Below are 20,316 nucleotides of genomic sequence, written 5' to 3' on the forward strand. Positions count from 1 at the left end.
TGGTCTTTTTAACAGGAATGCTGGAAATATCTGGGCCTAACTGATCTTTAGTCATTATCCTACTGGTCAATATGGGTAGGAATTAATTTGGCCCTTGAAAATCAGATAGTGGAAAAAATGCATCTCATGATCATTCGGCCTCTGACTTTTTGAGAGGAAATCATTTTCAAAGAAGTGTACCCCCCAAAAAATCTTTTAATGCTACACTGCAAAGGGAAAACAAAGGCATATGGAAATCTGAATTATTATTGTGTTTCTAAATTTGTAATATTGAATAACTTTTTAGATGTGAAATTAAAGATGACTCATAAGCCCTACTTCTGACTTTGGTAGTAATAATATTCATTTATGTACTGTAAACTATTAGGTCGAAAGATAAGCTGTCTCTCCAAAGCCTACAAAAAATTAATGTGGAACACCTGATATTTCACTGTGCTTCCAGATGGAGGGACAGCTTGACAAATGCCATCATAATTTACAACTTTTAAAAAGTGTGGTGCAAACGCATTTGCAGTAAACTTTAAACAGCTTGGATTATTTACAGGTACAACTGTGTTTAATGTGCAATTTCAATGAATTTAAAATATTATTAGATTCAATCACTGATCACAGAGCATAGGTGTGGCACATGAGCAATGTGATTAGATGCCTTAATTAATATGTCAGAACAGGATACATCTGTTTGACCAAGTTGGGGGGATGGTAAATAGCATTTGAATTTTATATTTGATTATTGACTATCACCGATGAAACTTATCTTTGGAAAACCAGTATATTTTGGACATCCTCCACGGTTGCTTAGGAGAATTATAATAACAGAAAACGAATATGAAAATACACTGTACAACTCTTAAGGATAAATTGGATTCTTGTACACATAAATGATCAACTGCTAACTGATAAGATTTATGTTAAAGTGTAACCTGAAAGAGCAATAAACAATAAGCAATAATCCCTCCCTGTAGGTTAGGAAATTGGACATTGAACCTGACTGATTAAATTGTAGAAGAAATCATGTGTATTATAATTATACATATTTGTAAATTTATATATGTTTATATGTGCATATCTTTTCTCAATATATACATATGTGTGTATATGTATGTATGTATTTGGGTGTTTATATGTGTTTATATATTTAGACTGATAGGGAAATAGATATCGATCTCTCTCTCTGTCTCTCTCTCCAGGAGGATCTAGAGTAAGTGGGTAAGGTGTGGTTGTAGGGAGATGCAGGAACATCTGACTTTGGAACGTTACTCCATGAAATGGTAAGTAGTTATTTTGACCCATTTTAACTACAAGTTCATTGATAGGTATTGTGACCTATTTCTTAGCAATAAGCAGGACAAAGAGAATATGTGATGCAGTGAAACTAAAGTTTCTAAAATGAACTGCTCAGTGTATACACGAATGTACTCTGTTCATTCAATCACCAAGTGTTCTTGGTGTCTTATGTTTCAGTCCTGAGCTAGGAACTGAGTATCCAGTAAACAACAAAAGTAGACATAGGCCCCCTCTTTCTGGAGTTTCCTCTCTAAGCAGAAGACATACAATAAACAAGTGACATTCAAATAAATATTTAAACAACATTTGAGACGTCTATGAAGACGAAATAGAATGAAAAAGACAGAGTGGGTGTAATTTTGTTGGTGATGGGGATAGATCAGAAAGACTCCAGAGAGATCTAAATGATAAGTAGAAGGGGAAGAAGAGCTCCAAGTGGAAGGCAATGTGCAAAGGTAGAGAAGTGGATGGAGGATGAAAAGATTACCTTGTGGTTGGAACATAATGAGTCAGGGCAAGAGTGGCAGAGAAGAGAGGTAGAGCAGGTCATTCAGAGGTCACTAGGGAGTTTGTATAATATTCTGACTGCAATGAACCATTGAAGGATTTATACCATGGGTACCTGGGTGTGTGGATGTATCTTTGTATGGCATGAGCCAGTTAATACTTTTTAAAGCTCAATCTGGTGTGGAGATGAGGTAATAATAGAAACTGGAATACCAGTAGCTTGGACCACGGTGGATGCAGTGAAATGGAGAAATTAATGATTCAAAATCTATTTGGGAGGTTGACTCCTCAGAGTTTGGGCATAGATTAAATGAGGCAATGAGGATAAAGGAGTCAAAGATGATTCTAAGGTTTCCATTTAACTTTCTAGTGTCTCTTAATATTTGATTCAAGAAAAATGTATCCATTTCTTAGTAAGTTCCAGGTCTGGAAGGCAATCTGATGGTTCAGAGAAGCCTTCTCAACCACTTAAGGTACCCATGCCCTAGCTATTCTGTCCTATTATTCTTTCATCTTACAAGCAGGCATCACATTTTGCTTACTTGCTTATTCTGAGTATAATCTCCATGAGAGTGATGTGTATTCCTGAAGATTATATCCGGAGAACCTAGCACAGTGTCTGTGACTGGCATATTGAAAATGCTCAATAAACATATTTGTTGAATAAAGCGATGAATGACCTAATGAAAAAATAATGATAAGGGAAAAATACCTGACTCCAAGGTGTCACTGTCTAGCCAAAAGCATGAAGGAGTGCCGCAAATGTCCTAACAGAAAGTGTTATGGTAGAAGAGATGTGGGATGCATCTAACGGGGGTGGGACGGGAAGAAAAGGAGAGAGGTCTGGAGTACAGAGATCCTCAAAAACAAGGTGAATGTTTTCTGGATTGGGACCAACTCTACAGGAAATCTCTCCCTTTTCCTCAGCAAGCTCTGGAGCAAAAATGAAGAGCAACTTTTCAAAAGAGCTTCACATTTTAGAATAAAAATATATTTTTAAAAATGACCATTAAAATGGGATTTTCCTGCAAAAAGACAACCTTGATTATGTACCACCTGCGGCACTTCCTGTATGCTGCTGCGGGCTGTGGATGTTTTTGCTCGCCTCCCTCCCCTCCCCGCAGGGACTGTGAACTCTCTGAAGACCCATGCTCTGTTATCCTCCACTGCAGTTCAAACCCCGCCCGCCTACTTGGTGGATGGATGGAGGAACATCTACTACTTCATCCCTGAGGAGTTCCTGAAGATGCAGTTGCCCCTCCGACAATGTATCTACATCTCGCGGGGTTTGTGCCGAAGAAAAGAAAAAGTGCAAGCTGTTGCTTGGAGCGCGGACTGCTTTTACCTTTAATCCCGGGGATTCCTCGTATCTGGCCCCGCCTGCCTAGCTCAGTTTTTAGCAGTTTAGAGAGTAAAGGCCAGTCCCCGGAGCGGGTGCTGTACTCCCTCCCTCCCTTCCGCTTGCAGAAGGAAAACAAGCTTCCAGGCTGGGGCGCGGAGCGGGCTGAACTGGGAAGGCCGGACTGCGGCTGCTGTGCCTGGCGCGGGAGCCGCAGGACCGAGCGCGCAGCCCCGCCCCGGGGGCGTTGCCGCCCCGCGCCCGCTCCGCGCCCGCTCCGCCCCCGCGCCGCCGGCCCTAGTCTGCCTATTTTCCACTCGCGCTCCGGCTGCTGTCACTTGGCTCTCTGGCTGGAGCTTGAGGACGCAAGGAGGGTCTGTCACTGGCAGACTCGAGACTGTAGGCACTGCCATGGCCCCTGTGCTCAGTAAGGACTCGGCGGACATCGAGGTACGGACTTCGCCTGGTTCGTCGGTGGTGGCGGGATGGTGGGGGGTGCCCTGCTGGTCGGTGCCGGGGAGGTCCCCGCGGCCACAGCGGCCTGGAGAGTGAGAGACGCGGGAAAGTTTCCCCCGTGGGAGATCTGCGGGGGAGGCGGAAGAGCGCGGAGCCAGAGACCCGCGTGGGCAGGCGGGGAGCGAAGGGGAGGACTTTCCGCAACTGGAGGGGGTGCCCTTTGCGTCGGGACCTGTTTACTTCGGAAGAGATTTCAGGAATCATGTCTTGTCCTGCCCCGAATGTCAGTGACTGAAGAAGCACCGGAATTCCAGAGAGGTGGACTCTAGGGGGTAGGAGCTCCTGTTTCCCACACGTTTTACCCCTTCACCTCCTGTATGTCGTTTCTGGACACCTCTCCACTGCCCCCATCTCCAGGAGCTGAATCCTGCTGTTTGCAAAGGTGAAATATAGAAATAAAACATCTGTGTGTCAGCTGTAGCAGTCGCCTCTAGCCATAGTATTATTTATGAAATAATTTAACATGGAGAGAGTGGAACAAAGTATTCAGAACATGAAAAATGCAGTGCCCTCAGAAAAACAAATGTATTTTTCTCTCCTCTCAACGGTTTTTGATTCCCTCTTGCACTCCGTTTCTGTTAAAAAGAAAAAAATCATCTTTTTTTTTTTTTTTTCTGTAAATAAGGTCCTACCTGAAACGACATGGCATTGCCTTTCTCTCTAGTACCTTAATACATGCGATGAAAAGGATTTAATTATAAACAGTGATTTTACACATACTAAACCAAAGTCAGCACTTTTGAGCTAAGACAAACTGCTTTTTAGTTTTCCGTTTTGTTTGGGGCTTTTCTTTATTTGAGTCTTCTACTCTGGTAGAAAATTATGTGTGTGTGTGGGTGTTTTCTTTAGAAATAACAAAATTTTCCTTTCGTCAGTCCTTTTGGCGGCTTAAGTAAAAGTTTTGCAAACCACCTGTTTGCAAAATAGCTGCTGTGGCCACATTTTGCCTCTGTAATTGATTGAAGAAACTTTATATTCTGGGAGGAGGTAGTCCTGTTTTCTCCAGCTCCCTAACTTGGTTTGAAAAATCATTTTAGTAACAAGAGCCAAAGTGTATTATGTAGACATCTCTAGTTAGTTTACTTTTGGTTTCTGTTATGGAGAGTTGACTTTTTGATATTGAGCAATATGATATATTTAGCAGATATTTGTTCATCTGTGTGCAGGATAAGAGATACTTGTCTTTTTCTGTATTTCATTTAGGGTAGTCTATTCCTTTTTGGTCCTTGTGACTTTGACTTAACTTTTTTTTTTTTTTTAAATAAGTTGAAAAACAAACTTTTGGCAGTATTACGGCAGTATTGATTTCAGATATCAGAGTTGTCTTAGGATGGGTGGCTTTTGGCTGTTTAATTTCAGAATAGTGTGTTATCTGCTTAACTGATTTCTTTCTCTGCAGTTGTCTTTGAAATCAGTTCTTACATTCTACTGAGGAGAAAGATGCCAGTGAAACATTGAATGCCCAGCTTGATTTCATATATTGTTTCAACTAAGAACATTTAAGAATCACATCCTTTCCACTCCCTCCACTGAATTCAACTTTAGTCCACACGGCCAGTTTGCCTAATACTACTTTTAGTCTAGATTCCTGGTGTTCAAACACCTTCAGCTCTTATGTAGTTCATATGTGCAACACTTTAATCAGTAACATCTTTCATCACTCACAGCACCTTACTTTTCCCTCAAAGTAATACCCGTGATTCATGAGCTGAAACACCATGAAAGAGCATGAAATTAATCATTAAAATATAATGCAGTGAGGAAAAATACATTAAGCCTAGGGGAGCACATTCAAGCATAAATGCCTCAGTTGATCCTCTTGACTCACCAAAGTTCATTTTTGTGTTGAAGAAGTAGAATGAATTATAAAGGCTCAGTTTTCCATCAAATTTGAATGCTTTTCTTGAACAAATTCATTACAACCATTGTCTAGAGATTGATCTGATTGTGATCATTGTTTTAGCTTCAAATACATGGATAAGCAAGTAATATTTTTAAAATATTGGTATGAAGCGGTTAATGAATGTGATAAGAACACATTGATAAATGTGAAAAGTACTTGACAATTGTTAAAAGAACAGAAGGTGATAACAACCTACTCTAATAGTAACTGACTTTTCTCTATGAGCTAACTACAGAACCTCATGTTTCAGTGAAACAGCCAAGAAATATCTTTGTTTCTGGTGGAAAAGTTATTGAGGTATATATAAAGGTGCTTTGTGTGCTTATTTCATAATTTCTAGTCTGAATCCAATATTCCCTCAGGATTTGAGGGTTAGGAACATGGAAAACAATCAGATCACCAAAATCCATAGCTGGAATATCCATGGACTGGGAGATAGGCAAGGATAGGATATGTTACTTGGTGATAGGACCTAGCTCATCTACTCAGAATTATTGTTGTTGTAATCATAGAAGTTGCATGAAAAATCAAGTTTTTTTCAGGTATATTAATGTGGTTCAGAGCCTGGCTTCTGAAACCAACTGCCTCTGATTGAGGTCTAACTTTAAGCTGTGTGTTTGGGCAAGTTACCTACCCTCTCTGAATTGCACATGGAAAATCTGCTAAGGAAAATAATAATAGTAAGGATAATCAACAAATGTCATAAGTTGACAACATCTTGTTGGAAAAAAAGGCCAACATGTTAAAAAATAAAGATAACAGAAAAATATATCTTATTCTCAGGAAAATCACTTCCAATGAAATGATTAGCATTTTAAAGTCCATTAATAGTACTTATATGCTTTTAGAAGATATTTTGCTTTGTGAGCATGCTGTTTGGATACAGTCTGAATTTTGTCAACGATGACTTTAATACAGACTCTCCTGGGATTGTTTCAAAGAAGGTTAGAGTTGGACATTGGTCGCTTTCCCAGGCCTCAGCAGTAACTTCACAGTACTTCATTCAGATTGAATTGACAACCAGTGTATTGTGAATATCTGCACATTTGAAAGGAAATGAGAATTATTTTGAAAGAGTTCTCTTTTGTTCAAGACCTTGTTCCCCTCTACTGGCAAGGATAATGAGAATAGACTTTGAAAGCATATATCTAAACGAAAATGTATGCAGCTGCAGCAAACTTTTAACTATTTGAATACTAGTAATTTTGATAAATATTTAGAGCCAAACCAAGTTGCTGTCTGTTACTCTACTGCTCCCACAGTCACAATCACAAGGTCCATCCCTTGAATTATCAGTTAGTGAATGTTAGAGGGTTATAAACTCAATTCACATTTACCCTGAATGAAAAGGGGATTTTAGTCCATTGTCCACAAAATCAAATGCATTTTGAGTCAAACAGAAATGGTTTCTGAATTGCTGATACTATGACTTCTATTCATTGAAAAGGTAATTGGGAATTTTCTGTATGATTAACTAGGAAAATGAGATTAAAAATAGCGAATTTGGAAAATAGAAGCATAATGGGAAAGACTTGGAGAAAGTGGACTTTACAAATTTTGCAACAAGAAGAATCATGGGTTATGAATTGGCAGAGATGGCAAAAAAATTTTCAGAACACCCTTTATCATAATTGCCTTTGCTGCTGGGGAGGAAGAAGAAGAATGGATCCAAAAAAGACAATAAAGATTCTACTTTACAGAAAGCCATGAGTTGTTTATTTATTTAAATGGCTATGTTTTTACTGAATGTCTAAGTAACAGTCATTTCTTTTCTCCTTCCTTTTATTGATTGGGCACTGCAGATCTTATGGAAATGTATTCTTAAATAATTAAGACTTTTAAAGCTTTAACTTTTTAAACCTATTTTGTGAGTTAGAGTTGTTGAAAACATCCTTGTACTTCCTACTTTAAGCTGTTTTGTGGGACATAGTTTTACTTTGAAGTGTTTCTCCTTTCTAAGGAGTTTAGCTGGACGGTAGAAATGTTTCTGATTATCTGATTTGAGGAGTCACTGATTCTAATGGTAGCTTCCTGTAGTTTTAAGGTACTGCATATTTCTATAGTTGAGCATGTTGATATGTATTTCAGTGCAGTTTTTTAAAATAGAGATGGGGGGTCTCAGTATATTGCCCAGGCTGGCCTTGTACTCTTGGGCTCAAGTGAACCTTTCAGCTTGGCCCACCAAAGTTCTGGGCAGTTTAACGAAAAATTCCATCCCTTGAACATGAATTCAGATGAACAGTTTTGGTAGTTCAATTAAAATCTGTGAGATTAATGACTAATGATGGATCTTGATGGAGGGTGATTTTTAGATTGGATCTGCTTAGTCTTAATGATAGCAAATGATGTTGACTGATTGCTTAATTGTAAAGTGCTGGAATTCAGTGGCCTCCTTTGTTACATTCTAGAAGAAAAATTTACTTTAAAAAAGATGAATATTAACAGTAAGGAATTGATAAGGACACTGAGAAGATCTAGAGTCAAAATACTGATGCAGTTATGGAAGATCTTTAAGCTATCATACTTTTCTTTAACTATTTGAATACAGTATCTTACTGAACTCTGTATAAACTAGCAACAACACAAGGGCTGAAAGCTGGAACTCCTAGTAAAATAAAGATGTCTGATCACTGTGGGATAATTCTAATAATTAGCATAAATATAAGTGATGGTTTGGAACACTAAAACTAAAAGACAGTGAGACTGAAAAAAGATTGTCATAGAAAATCATGACAAAGAAAATCTGATGAGAGATTTGATATAATCCAGGCTTCAATACAGCTAAAGAGGAGATCAAAAAGCAGGATTGGCCAATTTATTTTTCTGCCTCTCTGCTGTATGGATGCATGACAAATATGTTGCAGAGCCCTTCAGTCCTTAAAATTGTAAAGAAAATTTTATTTTGTTTATATTCTACCTTAATTAAAAATATTTAATAAAGCATTGTAAGATTATACCTTTATCTATAATTGAGACTTTGATTTTAAAATGTGACATGTTTACCTTCTGGACTTCATTTGCTCATAATCCTCCATATCAAGACAGAAGGTGTTTTTGGCCTCAAATATCAATCGTGTGGGTGTTCACTGATATCCTGGAGCCAATTATACTACTGAGATAACTCTTAATAGGATTATGTCTTTCCTGTGGTTTATAATTATTACTGCTTCCATTGCTTTTAATTAAAATGTTACACTAGTAGATATGAAACATCTGCATTTAAATTCAACATATAACTTTTAGCCAGTTCACCATGAATACATATGTATTTATATGTATTGATGTCAGGAATTGAGTACTTTTGTATGAAGTTATTTATTTTGTATTTCCCCAAATCAAGCTTCATTTCATGGTTAGTACAAAAAGAAAACATTGTATTTAAACAGACCTAGGTTAAAATCCTGTCACTCTTTTATTTTATTTGTATGACTGTGGTCAACTTCTTTCTTGGACTGTCATTTTTTCTTCTGTGAATTGAATTTAATCCTATGTATTTCATGCAGTAGCTGTAACGATTAATTGGAGTCACATACACAGAATGCTTCAGACAGCATTTGTCACGTAAATATATGCTTTTTAAATTGGTTACACTTATTTTAAATGTTATTACTGCATCTATCATGTATACTATATGAACATCAATTGGCAAGAATTTATTTTTACTCCAGTAATCAACTAGTGGTATTGAAGTCTATTAGAATCTATGAGAAAGGGAAGAGTTAATGAAGTTAAAAGAATTATGAAAGAGGTGCATTGTAGATTCATAAATGTTGCATATATCTATTATGAAAAAGTTACTGAATTAACATTTGTCAATATTATGAGGGAGATTGGGGAGTTTCTGAAATTCAGATCAATTTAAAGAGACCCATTTCATTTCATTTCTGTTTAAAAATATGTTTTTAGTACCGGTTGTACTGCCAGCCCACTGGTGTAATTTTCAGGTGATACAAAGGAACTATATGGCCTAGGTTTTGTTTTACAAGACTATTCACATCTATTACATAGGTTAGTGAGATTCAAATCCAGGCTGGCCCCTATCCTTACTTTTTTTACTGTAACATAAATATGGATTGATTCTTCTGCGTTTTTCTGAGTGTTTTTGAGACTAGGTCAGGGCTAGTGCATAGGTGAATTTTTTTTTTTTTTTTTTTTGGCATTCTCATAGAAATGTAGAAGGCAGTTGACATTAATTTTTTCTGAAAAGAAATTCCTACATAATTAAAACAAACCCCTATATTTCCGTGTGCTAACTGGAGTTAACTTATCTTCTCTCTAAGCAAACATACTAGCTTCAAAGACAATTTTTTTCTAAACTTTTAAGCATCCCTAAACACACTGCATTTGCTTATGAATAACTCTTTTAGCTCCTAGGAAAGGAAAGAGTTGGTTGGAGATAACCTATTTTGCACCAGGAAAAGGTAAAGTGTGATCTTACCGAGAGATGGCTCATATATTAAACTTTTTATACTAGTTACAATAATTTCATTTCTTTGAGAATTTTACCTTGGCTACATAACAACATTTTTGCTAGACTTTACCTCCATCATAATAATTAAAGAGATAATCTGTATCCCTACCTCCCAGGTGCTTGGAAATTGATATTATAAGCACTTATGAATGTCCCCTTGAGGCACTCTTGACTGGGCCACTTTGAAGAAAAATCTCTTCATCAATAATTAATCCCTGAGGGCCACTTCTCAGGGGACCCACACAAAATTACATGTCAACTCCTGGCCTGATTTATATAGGAGGTGATCATGGATGAAGCCCTGACTGCACTTCCTCCTCCCCCCATGTTTTATCCCTCACCTCTCTCTGCTGGTTCTCCTCCGCCTCCACTCCTCAAAACCCCCAGCACTTTTACTGCTCTCCAAAAACTTTATCCTCCAACTTACAACTCAGTGTACCTACCCAAGATTGACTCACCAGGTAGATCTTAACTTTTATGAAATTCTTTAAGACTGACATGAAAAATTGTAGTATGATAAAATTTATAAAAATGTTACCATGCCTAATGAAAAGGTCATGTGAAAATTGCCAGCAAAATAGTAGAATATATATTTACTATTTGTCAATTAAAATGAGTACATTTCCCAAGATACAGGATAAGCCTGGGGATAATTTTTCTTCATGCCATAGATGCCTTGCTGTCTGACCTTGTGGGAATCATTCAGCCACTGTGAAGTTTGCTGATTCTTCAGTGAATTTCGTATTGATGAGTCTTTTAAGGATGGTTTGAAATAAAACATGGCAATGGTGAAATTGTTTGGAAATGTGACCTGGTGTGTGATCATATTAAGGAAATGCAGAGATCTTAGCTCCTCAATTTACAAACTTGGTAGGTCTGAGTGTACTATTTATACCAGCTATGTGAATTTGATATACTTATTCACCTGATTTTAAACTTTTTATATGTCTGCTTGCTGCCTTTTCTTTTTTAATCTAATGGACAAGCTAAATCTAAATTTCACCTGAGAATACAAAAAAAGTTCAATCCTACTTTATATTGCTGGAGTTCTGTGTAAGGGTGATCTGGAATTAATAAATTTACATTTTGTATGTTTTGGATTATGCTGTCTTTAACTAGAAATTAATACCAGAGATTCAAAAAAAGGAGGTGGGACTCTATGCCAGTTTCTTCAGTGTGTTTGTTGATTGATGATTGTAGATGAAAACTGTGGCATAAGCAATGGGGTCCCCAGAATTCAAGCTCTACTAATCTGACTCCTTGTGCCACAGTGGACCTGAGAGCTTTGCGGGGCCTTCTTTCAGATGTCTCTCTATGCCAAACATTGAAGAGTGCTGGGGTAAAAATTTAAACTTCTTCACAGTTCAAAGAAGAAAGGCATTCAGTTCCCCTCACAGATCCCTAGGGCTAACGCGTGTTACCATTCACCACAAAATGTTCATTCCTGTTAACTTTTAGTGTAACCGTAGTGTAATAAAGGTGTTAACTTTTATTATGCTTTAGTTTTCATGATTATTACAGAAGATTTAAAAAATGCAGAAAACTAAAATCAAAAGTTGACCCCAAAAGTACACAGTCATCCCACTCAAGTCATCCATGTAATATTGTTGTAGTACGTTTCTTTCCTGTGCACCAGGTAATTTTTCCCTAAATACTTTTAGTCATACATAATTTGATATTTGTTTTCTTGTCCTATCAAAAGCATTTCTTCGCATTCTTATTAACTTTACTTTTAAGTCACAGCATAACATTCCTTGTGGGTGGAGATATCAAAATGTATTCAAGTCTCCCTCTTACTATCAGGCATTTACCTTGTTTTTTAGTAGTCAGTTATTAAGAACAATGTTTCAGCACAATTTTTTTTTATTTGCTTAAAGCATTGTGCTGGAAATACACTTGAGAGTGTTGGCTCAATGATATATAGTGCATTTCGGTTCTGCCCTTCTCACCTGTGTGCTTCAACTGAATTAAGTGTCTTTGAAAATATGTTTTAAAAAAGGAAAAGGGGGCCACTTTGGGGTGCAAAGACAGAAAGGGCAAAATAGAAATGGAACCAATTACTCATTTGCCTCATCTTCCTAACACTGATTCTAGGTAATAGAACAGGCAGGCACCTGGATCTAGTTCCCTTTGATAGGGATGTGATTTCCTTTTAACTCAGGGCTGATAATAGCGTTTCTTTCTAGAGAATGGCTTGACAGCCTGCATGGTTCCTTATTTTTTCCGCCCTGGAGAAAAGGAAGAGTGAGGTTGAGCCTCAGGTTGTTATCTTGGATGGAACATTCATAAATCTCAGATTGTGGTCGTGAATGGATAAATCTCAGGTTGTTATCTAGAATGAGTAAATGTAATACTAACTGCAGCTGTCTCATCATGTGATGGAAACTTTTATATTATCCCAGCCTTCCCACCCTCACCCCAAGAACAGACCACTCTGGCAGACCAGATTCTCAAAGAATTATTTTATCCTAGCCTGCCTTTATTTTAGAAGTATGGGTTGTCATGTGTGTGCATGTGCATATGCACAAGCATGTGTGTGTACATTTTCCTTTTTTTCCTTCCTGGTACTCAGAGAAGAAAGGGTCCATGAGTGTAACTACTTTTGACTCAACACATTTTTCTCCCACATACAAATTAAATGAAGCAAAACATACTTCTTCCTCTGCTGTGTTATCCAAAATGACTCTTGATTTTTGCTACATTTTAAAGCTAAAGTTTACTTGCAGCCCAAACTCCAGACATTGGTATGCTCAAGGCTCCGTCTTTTCCGAAAGAGATAAAAACATTTGCAGAGAAAAATTGGTATGTGGCTCATGAAAAGGACTGCCCATCACCCCTTCTATTCCAAGACTGGACAGTAAGAAACAAAACTAAAACATCCTTTATACTTAAGATCACAATATTACAGGATCCTAGAAGGGAATCATCAATGGTAGGTATGACTGCTTTAAGGATTTGAAATATTTTCAAGTTGATGTCTACATGGTACTACTAATTCATAGAACTGCTAGTAGCTGTATGAGTATGTATAAAATGATACCCTTTCAAGTGTTAATAAGAATTATTTTTTTAAAAATAAACAATTAGGTGAAAATTTTGTCTGATTGGTTTAATTTGCATTTGTTTGAATATTGGTAAATTTTAAACATTTTTTCCACATTTTAAAATATTTTGGGTTTTCTTTTAAACAAATTATTTTTTAACAATATTTTAATGTAAGAGTAAAATAAGAAAAAAAGTATATAAGAATACAAATAAGAAAAGTAGAAGTATAACAAATTTTAAGAAAACTAGATGCTAATGTGTCATAAAATCACAACAAAATAAATGTTATGTTGGAAACATAAAATCTACCCAAACTAACCTCAGATAAATTCAGAAACAGCAGTACACTGATAACCTCAGTCCCTTATAATATTTATTGATAATGAATAATAGATAATTAATATTTATTCTGATTATAGTGAAAGGACAGCATAGATTTGTGGTTAAGAGTATAGGCTCTGGAATTAGAGTGCTAACGTTCACATCCTAGCTCTGCCAGTTACTAGTTTTGACCTTGGCAAACAACTTAAACATTTTATGTTTCAGTTTCCTCATTGTAAAAGTGGGGATAGAAATCATACCTACATTACAGGATTGTTGTGTGGTTGAAGAAAATACTACAGATTCGTCCTTTTTAATCCTTCTAGCATGTGGCAAGTATGCAATTAATATTAAGTATTAAATTTTTAATAATGGCTACCACCTATTGTTTTGACTTCAGTGACTTTTTTATCTCTTTGACAATGTTATTTTAGTCTTCTTTAAAACACAGAAACCTTACTCTTTTTTTTTAAATCTAAAATATTAATTTTTTCCTAATGTGCTAGGCACTGGTCTAGATGTTGGAAACACATTTTCAAACAAGACGGAAAAGAATTCTGCAGTCAATAAAATTGCATACTAATGGAGGAACAATAGTAAGAAAAAATTCTTTAATTTACAGTAATTTCAGATAATTCATGAGCCTTTATAAAAATAAACAAAGAAAATGTGATGCAGAATGGCTAGTAGGGTCTTTTTTTACATGGTAGTCAGAGAACGCCTCCCTATAGAGGTGACATTTGAACTGAAATCTAGAAGATCAATAGAAGTGTGCTAGGGGCTTTTGATGAAAAATGAAAGTAAATCAAAGAGGTGGGATTAAAGTTAGTCTGGTAAACAAAAAGAAGTAACAGGTGTGGGGGACACAAATGTAGTATGTAATGGCATTCAGTTTGAAATCACTATTGGATAGCACAGTCAAGATATCACATAGGCAGCTGAGAGTAAGCTTTTAGAGGTCTGTAAAGAAGCCATAGCTGGGGATAGAAATTGAGGAATTATTGACATAAAGATGTATTTAAAGTCTTTAATACTTAAAGGCAGCGTAGCTCGACAAGGGACTGAGGACTTTGGGCATTGAGAAGAGGAGAAGATAGTCAAGAAATCAAGGAAGGAGGAAGGATGTGTATGTAGTCAACTTTCTTATCTGCTGTTGGGAGGATAAGTTGAGGGCATAAAGATTTCTTTTAACTTGTTAACATTGAAAAAGTGTGAGCTTGACAATAGCCACTGGGGAAAGAAGCCTAATAAAAATGGTTTGAGAAGAAAATTGATTATGAGGAAGTAAGACAATGGCATTGGGAAATGCTAGAGAAAAGTTTTCCTGTAAAGGGGAACAGAAAATAGGGAAGTAGCTGGAGAGGGATAACAGAGCACGTATATATGTTAAGGGAAGAGTTGCCGTAGGGAAACTAGAGTTGAAGGACATAGAGGGGATAATTACTTGTATAAAGGGATTCTTTTGGTGAGAGGGAACAGGATTGATAATATAAGTTTTAGAATAGGTGGTGAGACAAAGAGGTGACACATTGGGTGGTGGAACAATAAGTTCCCTCTTCTGATGGATGGTTTTAATTTTCTCAGTAAGAGTATGAGGCAGAATTTCCAACTGAGGGTGAGAGGAAAACAGGCTGTAAAATTTTGAAGAACAGGTGAAAGTATGAATAGATTTTCTGGAAAGTAGGATAATGAAAATAATGAGGAAGTATAGAAGTATAGTAGGATTGTTAGGCAGTATTTGTTTTCTACTTGATACTTGCAGTCAAGAATTGAACATGAGAGCAGTGAACATAATTGTGGATTGTTCTCCATCCACTTTTCACTGCTTGGGTTCAGGCAAAGAAGATGTAAAGAGATAGGTTTAAGTGGATTAGTTTTGCTTGAGCAACAAAGTTGGAGTGAGAGAAGAATAGGGAATTAAGGATGTTGTGAAGAAGTCATAACATTGTATCCTGGAAGCTGATCTGAGGGAAGTCAGCATAGGAGAATGAGAGGACTACTGAAAACACCAGTGACATGCTCCATGGATTGATGGTTTCAGTAAGGTCAGATAATTCTTGGAAAGTGGAATGTTGTTGGAGATAAAGATTGGAGTGGTATGTTTGAAAGAAAGCTTTTAGAGGTAGTGCGATAATCATGGTAAAGTCAAGACTATAACCAAGGGTGATGGTGGCTGCAATGGGGTGGAAAAACAAGAATTGTTCGTGGTGAGATGGTGAGTAAAAAGAGGCAGGTGCTAAATGAGCCAAGAGTCTGTTGAAGTCACTAAGACCGGTGTACAAAATAGAATGGAGTTGAAGACATAGAGAATTAGATGTTAAATTCTCACTGAATTTGGGTAGAGGGTGTGGCGGCAACCACCTTGGGTTGGTAGATGACAGAAGCACTGAGTTATAGGAAGTAGAACACAGAGGAAATATGATGGGAAGATACATAAGAAAGGACAGCCAGGCCAGGTATGGTGACTCACCGCCTGGAATCCCAGCACTTTGGGAGGCCAAGTGGGGTGGATTGTTTGAGCTCAGGATTTCAAGACCAGCCCGGGCAATAGGGCAAAACCCCATCTCTACAACACACACACACAAATTAGCTTGGTGTGGTGGTGCATGCCTGTAATTCTACCTACTTGGGAGGCTGGGGTGGGAGGGTTGCTTGAGCCTGGGAGATGGAAGCTGCAGTGAGCCATGATTGCACCACTGCACTCCCGCTTGGGCAACAGAGTGAAGCCTTGTCTCCATAAAGAAAGAGGGGAAAAATATGCAACGATAGCCATATGACTATGGAGACAGTGATTGGAGTGATGGATCAGCCAGCCAGAGGATAACAAGGATTGCCAGGACCTAGAAGAGGCAACAAAAGAATTCTCCCCTACAGATTTCAGAGGAAACATGGCAAGGTTGACACCTTTACTTTAGACTTCTAGACTTGAGAATGGGTGAGGCAATAAATTTCTGTTTTAAGCCACTAAGTTTGTGTAATTTTTTTTAATGGCAGCCGAAGAAAATGAATGCAAATTTTGATGTGAACTGCAAAGGAGCTGGGGTATTTGTGGAAGGAAGAAAGGAAGGAAAGAACGAAAGAGGAAGGACAAAGAATGTAAGGAAGGGAGGGAGGAAGAAGCAGGGGAGGACCTCAGATACTTTGATAGTAGGAACAAATGAGACTGGGGATAACTAACATTTGTAAGAGACAGTATTTATTAAATTCAAATTCGTAGTTTAAGGAAGTAATTGAGGTTGACTATTCCTAAATATGAAGACTCCTAAATATGCTATTAAAATCCTAGTACCCTAGTTCTGGCACTTTTGAGCTTTGTGAACTTAAACTTATTTCCCCAACTATAAATTGGAAATCATGATCTTTGTTCTGTTTATCTTACAGTGTTGTTGTTTGGTAGAAATACATTAAGAACAAATGCAAATGTAAGCTGTTATTATCATGAAGTTGCTTAATTTACAGATATGCACAGTCCTTATATGAAGGGAAAAGATGTTTGTTATTAAACATGGAGAAGAACCAAGTAGATAATTTTTAAAAACCCACACTAAAAATTAAACACAGCAGTTTCCCTTCATCCAATTTTTTGCTTTTTGTAGTTTTAGTTCTGAAAGTATTAAACGTAAAATTCCAGAAATAAATAATTCATAAGTTTTAAATTGCATGATTTTAGGTATTGTGATGAAATCTTGCATCGTCCTGCTCCTTCCTGCCCAGCCCATGACTCATTACTTTGTCCAGCCAGGGTCTCCACACTGTGCAAGCTCCCTGCCTGCTAGTCACTTAGTCACCATCCTAGTTCTCAGATGACTGTGGCAATATTGGAGTCCTTTGTGTTCAAGAAACTCGTATTTTACTTAATAATGGCTCTAGAGTGCAAGAGTAGTGATGGAGGCAATTCATATATGCCAAAGAGAAGCAGTAAAGTGCTTCCTTAAGTGAAAAGGTGAAAGTTCTTGACTTAAGGAAAGAAACAGAGATTGCCAAGATCTTTGGTAAGAATGAATCTTCTGTCCCTGAAGTTGTGAAGAGGGAAAAAGAAATTCTTGTTAGTTCTGCAGTTATACCACAGGCTATAAAAGTTACAGCTACAGTTCGTGAGAAGTGCTCAGTTACGATGGAAAAAGCATTGAAAACAAATATATATATGTAGGGTTCAGTCCTATCCGCAGTTTCAGACATCCACTCGGGGAGTCTTGGAACATATCCCCGTGGATTAGGGTGGACTCTTGTATATATTTTTCCAAAGTTTAAGTTACCAACAAAACATATTATTCAATCACTCAATTTTATAAGTAACTTTTAAGTACTTGCTGTATTTTGGGAACTATATTAAGTACCATTTAGAGTCTGGTTAGAAAGATAAATGCATTTCCTCTAAATGTGCTTTTGATACAGAACAGAAGATGAGGCAAATTCACCAAGAATTGTATATCAAGACAGAAAGTCCTGAGTACTTGGGGATGATAATTCGGAATTATGGTGTAAGAGTTAAAATATGCGTGTTATAAATTCACATTCATGCAACTTAATAATTTAGTTTTACACCATTATTTAGATTATATTTAATAAATGGTAAAGAAATTAATATAAGTTTTGTTACAGTTTCCCTTTACCTCAATATCCAGTAATTTAGGGGCCAGAAAATGAATTAGGTTATCACTTTCCAAGGACAGGTGGAGGAAGGCTGTCCTGGCTGAAATGGGTCAGGTGCGAGGCAGGTGTAAGTACAGGAGCTGGCAGAGTTAGAGTTAATGGGGATCATTGTGGATCTATGCACTCAGAGCATTTTTTTTTTGTCTTGTACAGAGCATTTTTTTTTCTCTTGTTCCTTAAGAATATGGTTCCAATCTTAGGAAGATGTATCAGTTTCAGAAGTGGTGAAACCAAGGACAAAGAAAGGTTAAATGGTTTGATTAAAGTCAGTAGTGAACTGAAAACTAAAATCCATGAATATGAGCTCAGTTTTACATTGCTGTTTATTCAGACATTAAAATACATGACATGAAAATGAGGAATCATAGAGGTATAGTGGTGGGAAGTCCTTCAAAAGTTACCTCATTTTTCCTGACCGTATGCATTCACTGAGTTTCTCAGTAAGATGTTTAATATTCGGTTCTTCAAGGAGTCCTTCACATTTGTAAATGAAGCAAGGTATGAATGGCGTCTAATCCACAGGCCAGATGGTTGCAATGGAGGGAGCTGATGAGATATCATCAATCACTTCTCTACATCATGTCAAATGACCAGTTTTGTCCTTTGCCAGGCTACTTTGGCGGCTGACGGGACAGAATCTTTATTTGTTGGGGAAATTTGGAAAAAGAAATAGGCAATATTAATTACTGGACTGGAATTGGTTTTGGGATTGTATATCGTGTTTTCTTTTCTTAAGTCCGTATACATTTAGATGTGTTATAAAACTGATTCACTGGAGCCCTTGACTGAAGGACATTTTTCTTTCTACTTTATAACGATAATGATGTCACTGTCAAGACAACCAGTTCATATTGAGGACTAAAAAAATATAATGAGAAGGGTATGATCTAAGGTTAATTTTATGTTAGCCTAACCCTTGCCCCCTTTTTATCTTTAGTCCTGTATAATTTTGAATTAATTATACTACAGGAACAAATAGTTAGAGGTGCATATTGGGTAATTATAATTTGCACTACAGTCTTTGAAACAAAGCATTTCTAGTCTAGTTCTCAGTTAATCTGAAAGTGAAATAAATCCAGGATCTGTGACATTCTTTATCAATTCTAAAATAGTGTACTTCCATAAAACATATGTTGGACTTACAAATAAATATAAATTTAGGTTTGGTAGCTTTAATTGTTTAAGTCAACTTTCCTGGAGAAATTAAATTACATTGACTATGCAAGTGCCCATGCTACTACTCAAGATCAGTAGTGCCTTTTAATACCCATGGCAACTGATTTGGATTAATATGGAATTTTGAATACAAACTGTAAAGGAGTAATAACAACTTTCAATAGGTTCTTAGTTGGAAAATACCCCTATTATGAAAGATGGATTAACAAGAGAAAAATAAACAAGTTGATTAACATGTATATTTCACAACTACATGGGAGATACCCAGAGAATGAGTAGTTTTCCCAGAAGTGGTTTTGAAATAGCACCTTCGACAAAGAACAGTACATTTTTAGAGAACTGAAAAGGCAAAGGATGGCAATTTGAGGAGAAGGCAAATACATGGCAGACAAAAGTTAGTAAAACTTGTTAATATAAATTCCTCTGGTACTGTTGCTAGGCTGATAATGGTCTAAAGCTGTCTTTGGTGGTTAATCTTTTTTCTTCGTGGTAGAGAGGGGCGCAGGATACCATTTTCTTTGTAAATCTATCTCCTGCTTTTAGGCACATAAAGGGAGGATAGAGAGCTCTCCTGTGTTTCTTCTTAACTGCCTTTAGTGCAATAACCCTTCATATTTTGGGAAGGTATATTCTGGTCTCCCACACTTCCATTGTGATTAAGATATTGTCACTGAAATGTTATGATTACCTTGCCACTCGGTGGATCCTGTGTAATCATTTCTGAATTATTCCATTGTTTTAATAATGACATCTTTAAGCGTGTTTAATTTCCATCATGATAGTACATGCATATCTTAAACATTTAAAAATAAACAAACAACTTTAAGGAATAGTAGTTCTGTTCCTCCCAGTGACATGATGGTAAACTAGTAAATGGGAGTTGGAGGAGGGATGGTGCAGAGAAGGGACATCCTGATTTGTAGCCCTTCCTGATCCTTCTGGGGTAACTGCAGCCTCTGTTGCTGATTTTAAGCCTTCCCTAAGAATATGGAGTTGGAAATAGATGTTAGCAATCCTCTCTCCAGTGCCCACTGGGTCTAGCTTTCTCCTCACCCCTCTCCATCTTCTCCTGTTTCCCTTTCTAGAAGCAACACTTTA

General features: G+C 37.1%; 1 protein-coding gene across 14 annotated transcripts in view; it reads left to right on the top strand.

The window, feature by feature from the left end:
- The first annotated feature begins 3,432 nt into the window (after positions 1-3,432).
- DPYD (dihydropyrimidine dehydrogenase) overlaps positions 3,433-20,316 on the top strand; it is an 863,430-nt gene continuing 846,546 nt past the window's right edge. For 10 of the 14 annotated variants that reach the window (XM_005542629.4, XM_065549291.2, XM_074000943.1 and 7 more), the window contains exon 1: positions 3,433-3,583. In XM_005542629.4, coding sequence (XP_005542686.3) covers positions 3,545-3,583 — 39 coding nt within the window. In that variant the 5' untranslated portion in view covers positions 3,433-3,544. Of the gene's footprint in view, positions 3,584-3,811; positions 4,032-20,316 lie in introns of those variants that run through there. The other 4 variants (XM_065549305.2, XM_074000936.1, XM_074000945.1 and 1 more) reach the window with 2 other exon arrangements.

The sequence above is a fragment of the Macaca fascicularis genome, chromosome 1, assembly GCF_037993035.2.
Source record: "Macaca fascicularis isolate 582-1 chromosome 1, T2T-MFA8v1.1".
NCBI classification, from domain to species: Eukaryota; Metazoa; Chordata; class Mammalia; order Primates; family Cercopithecidae; genus Macaca; species Macaca fascicularis.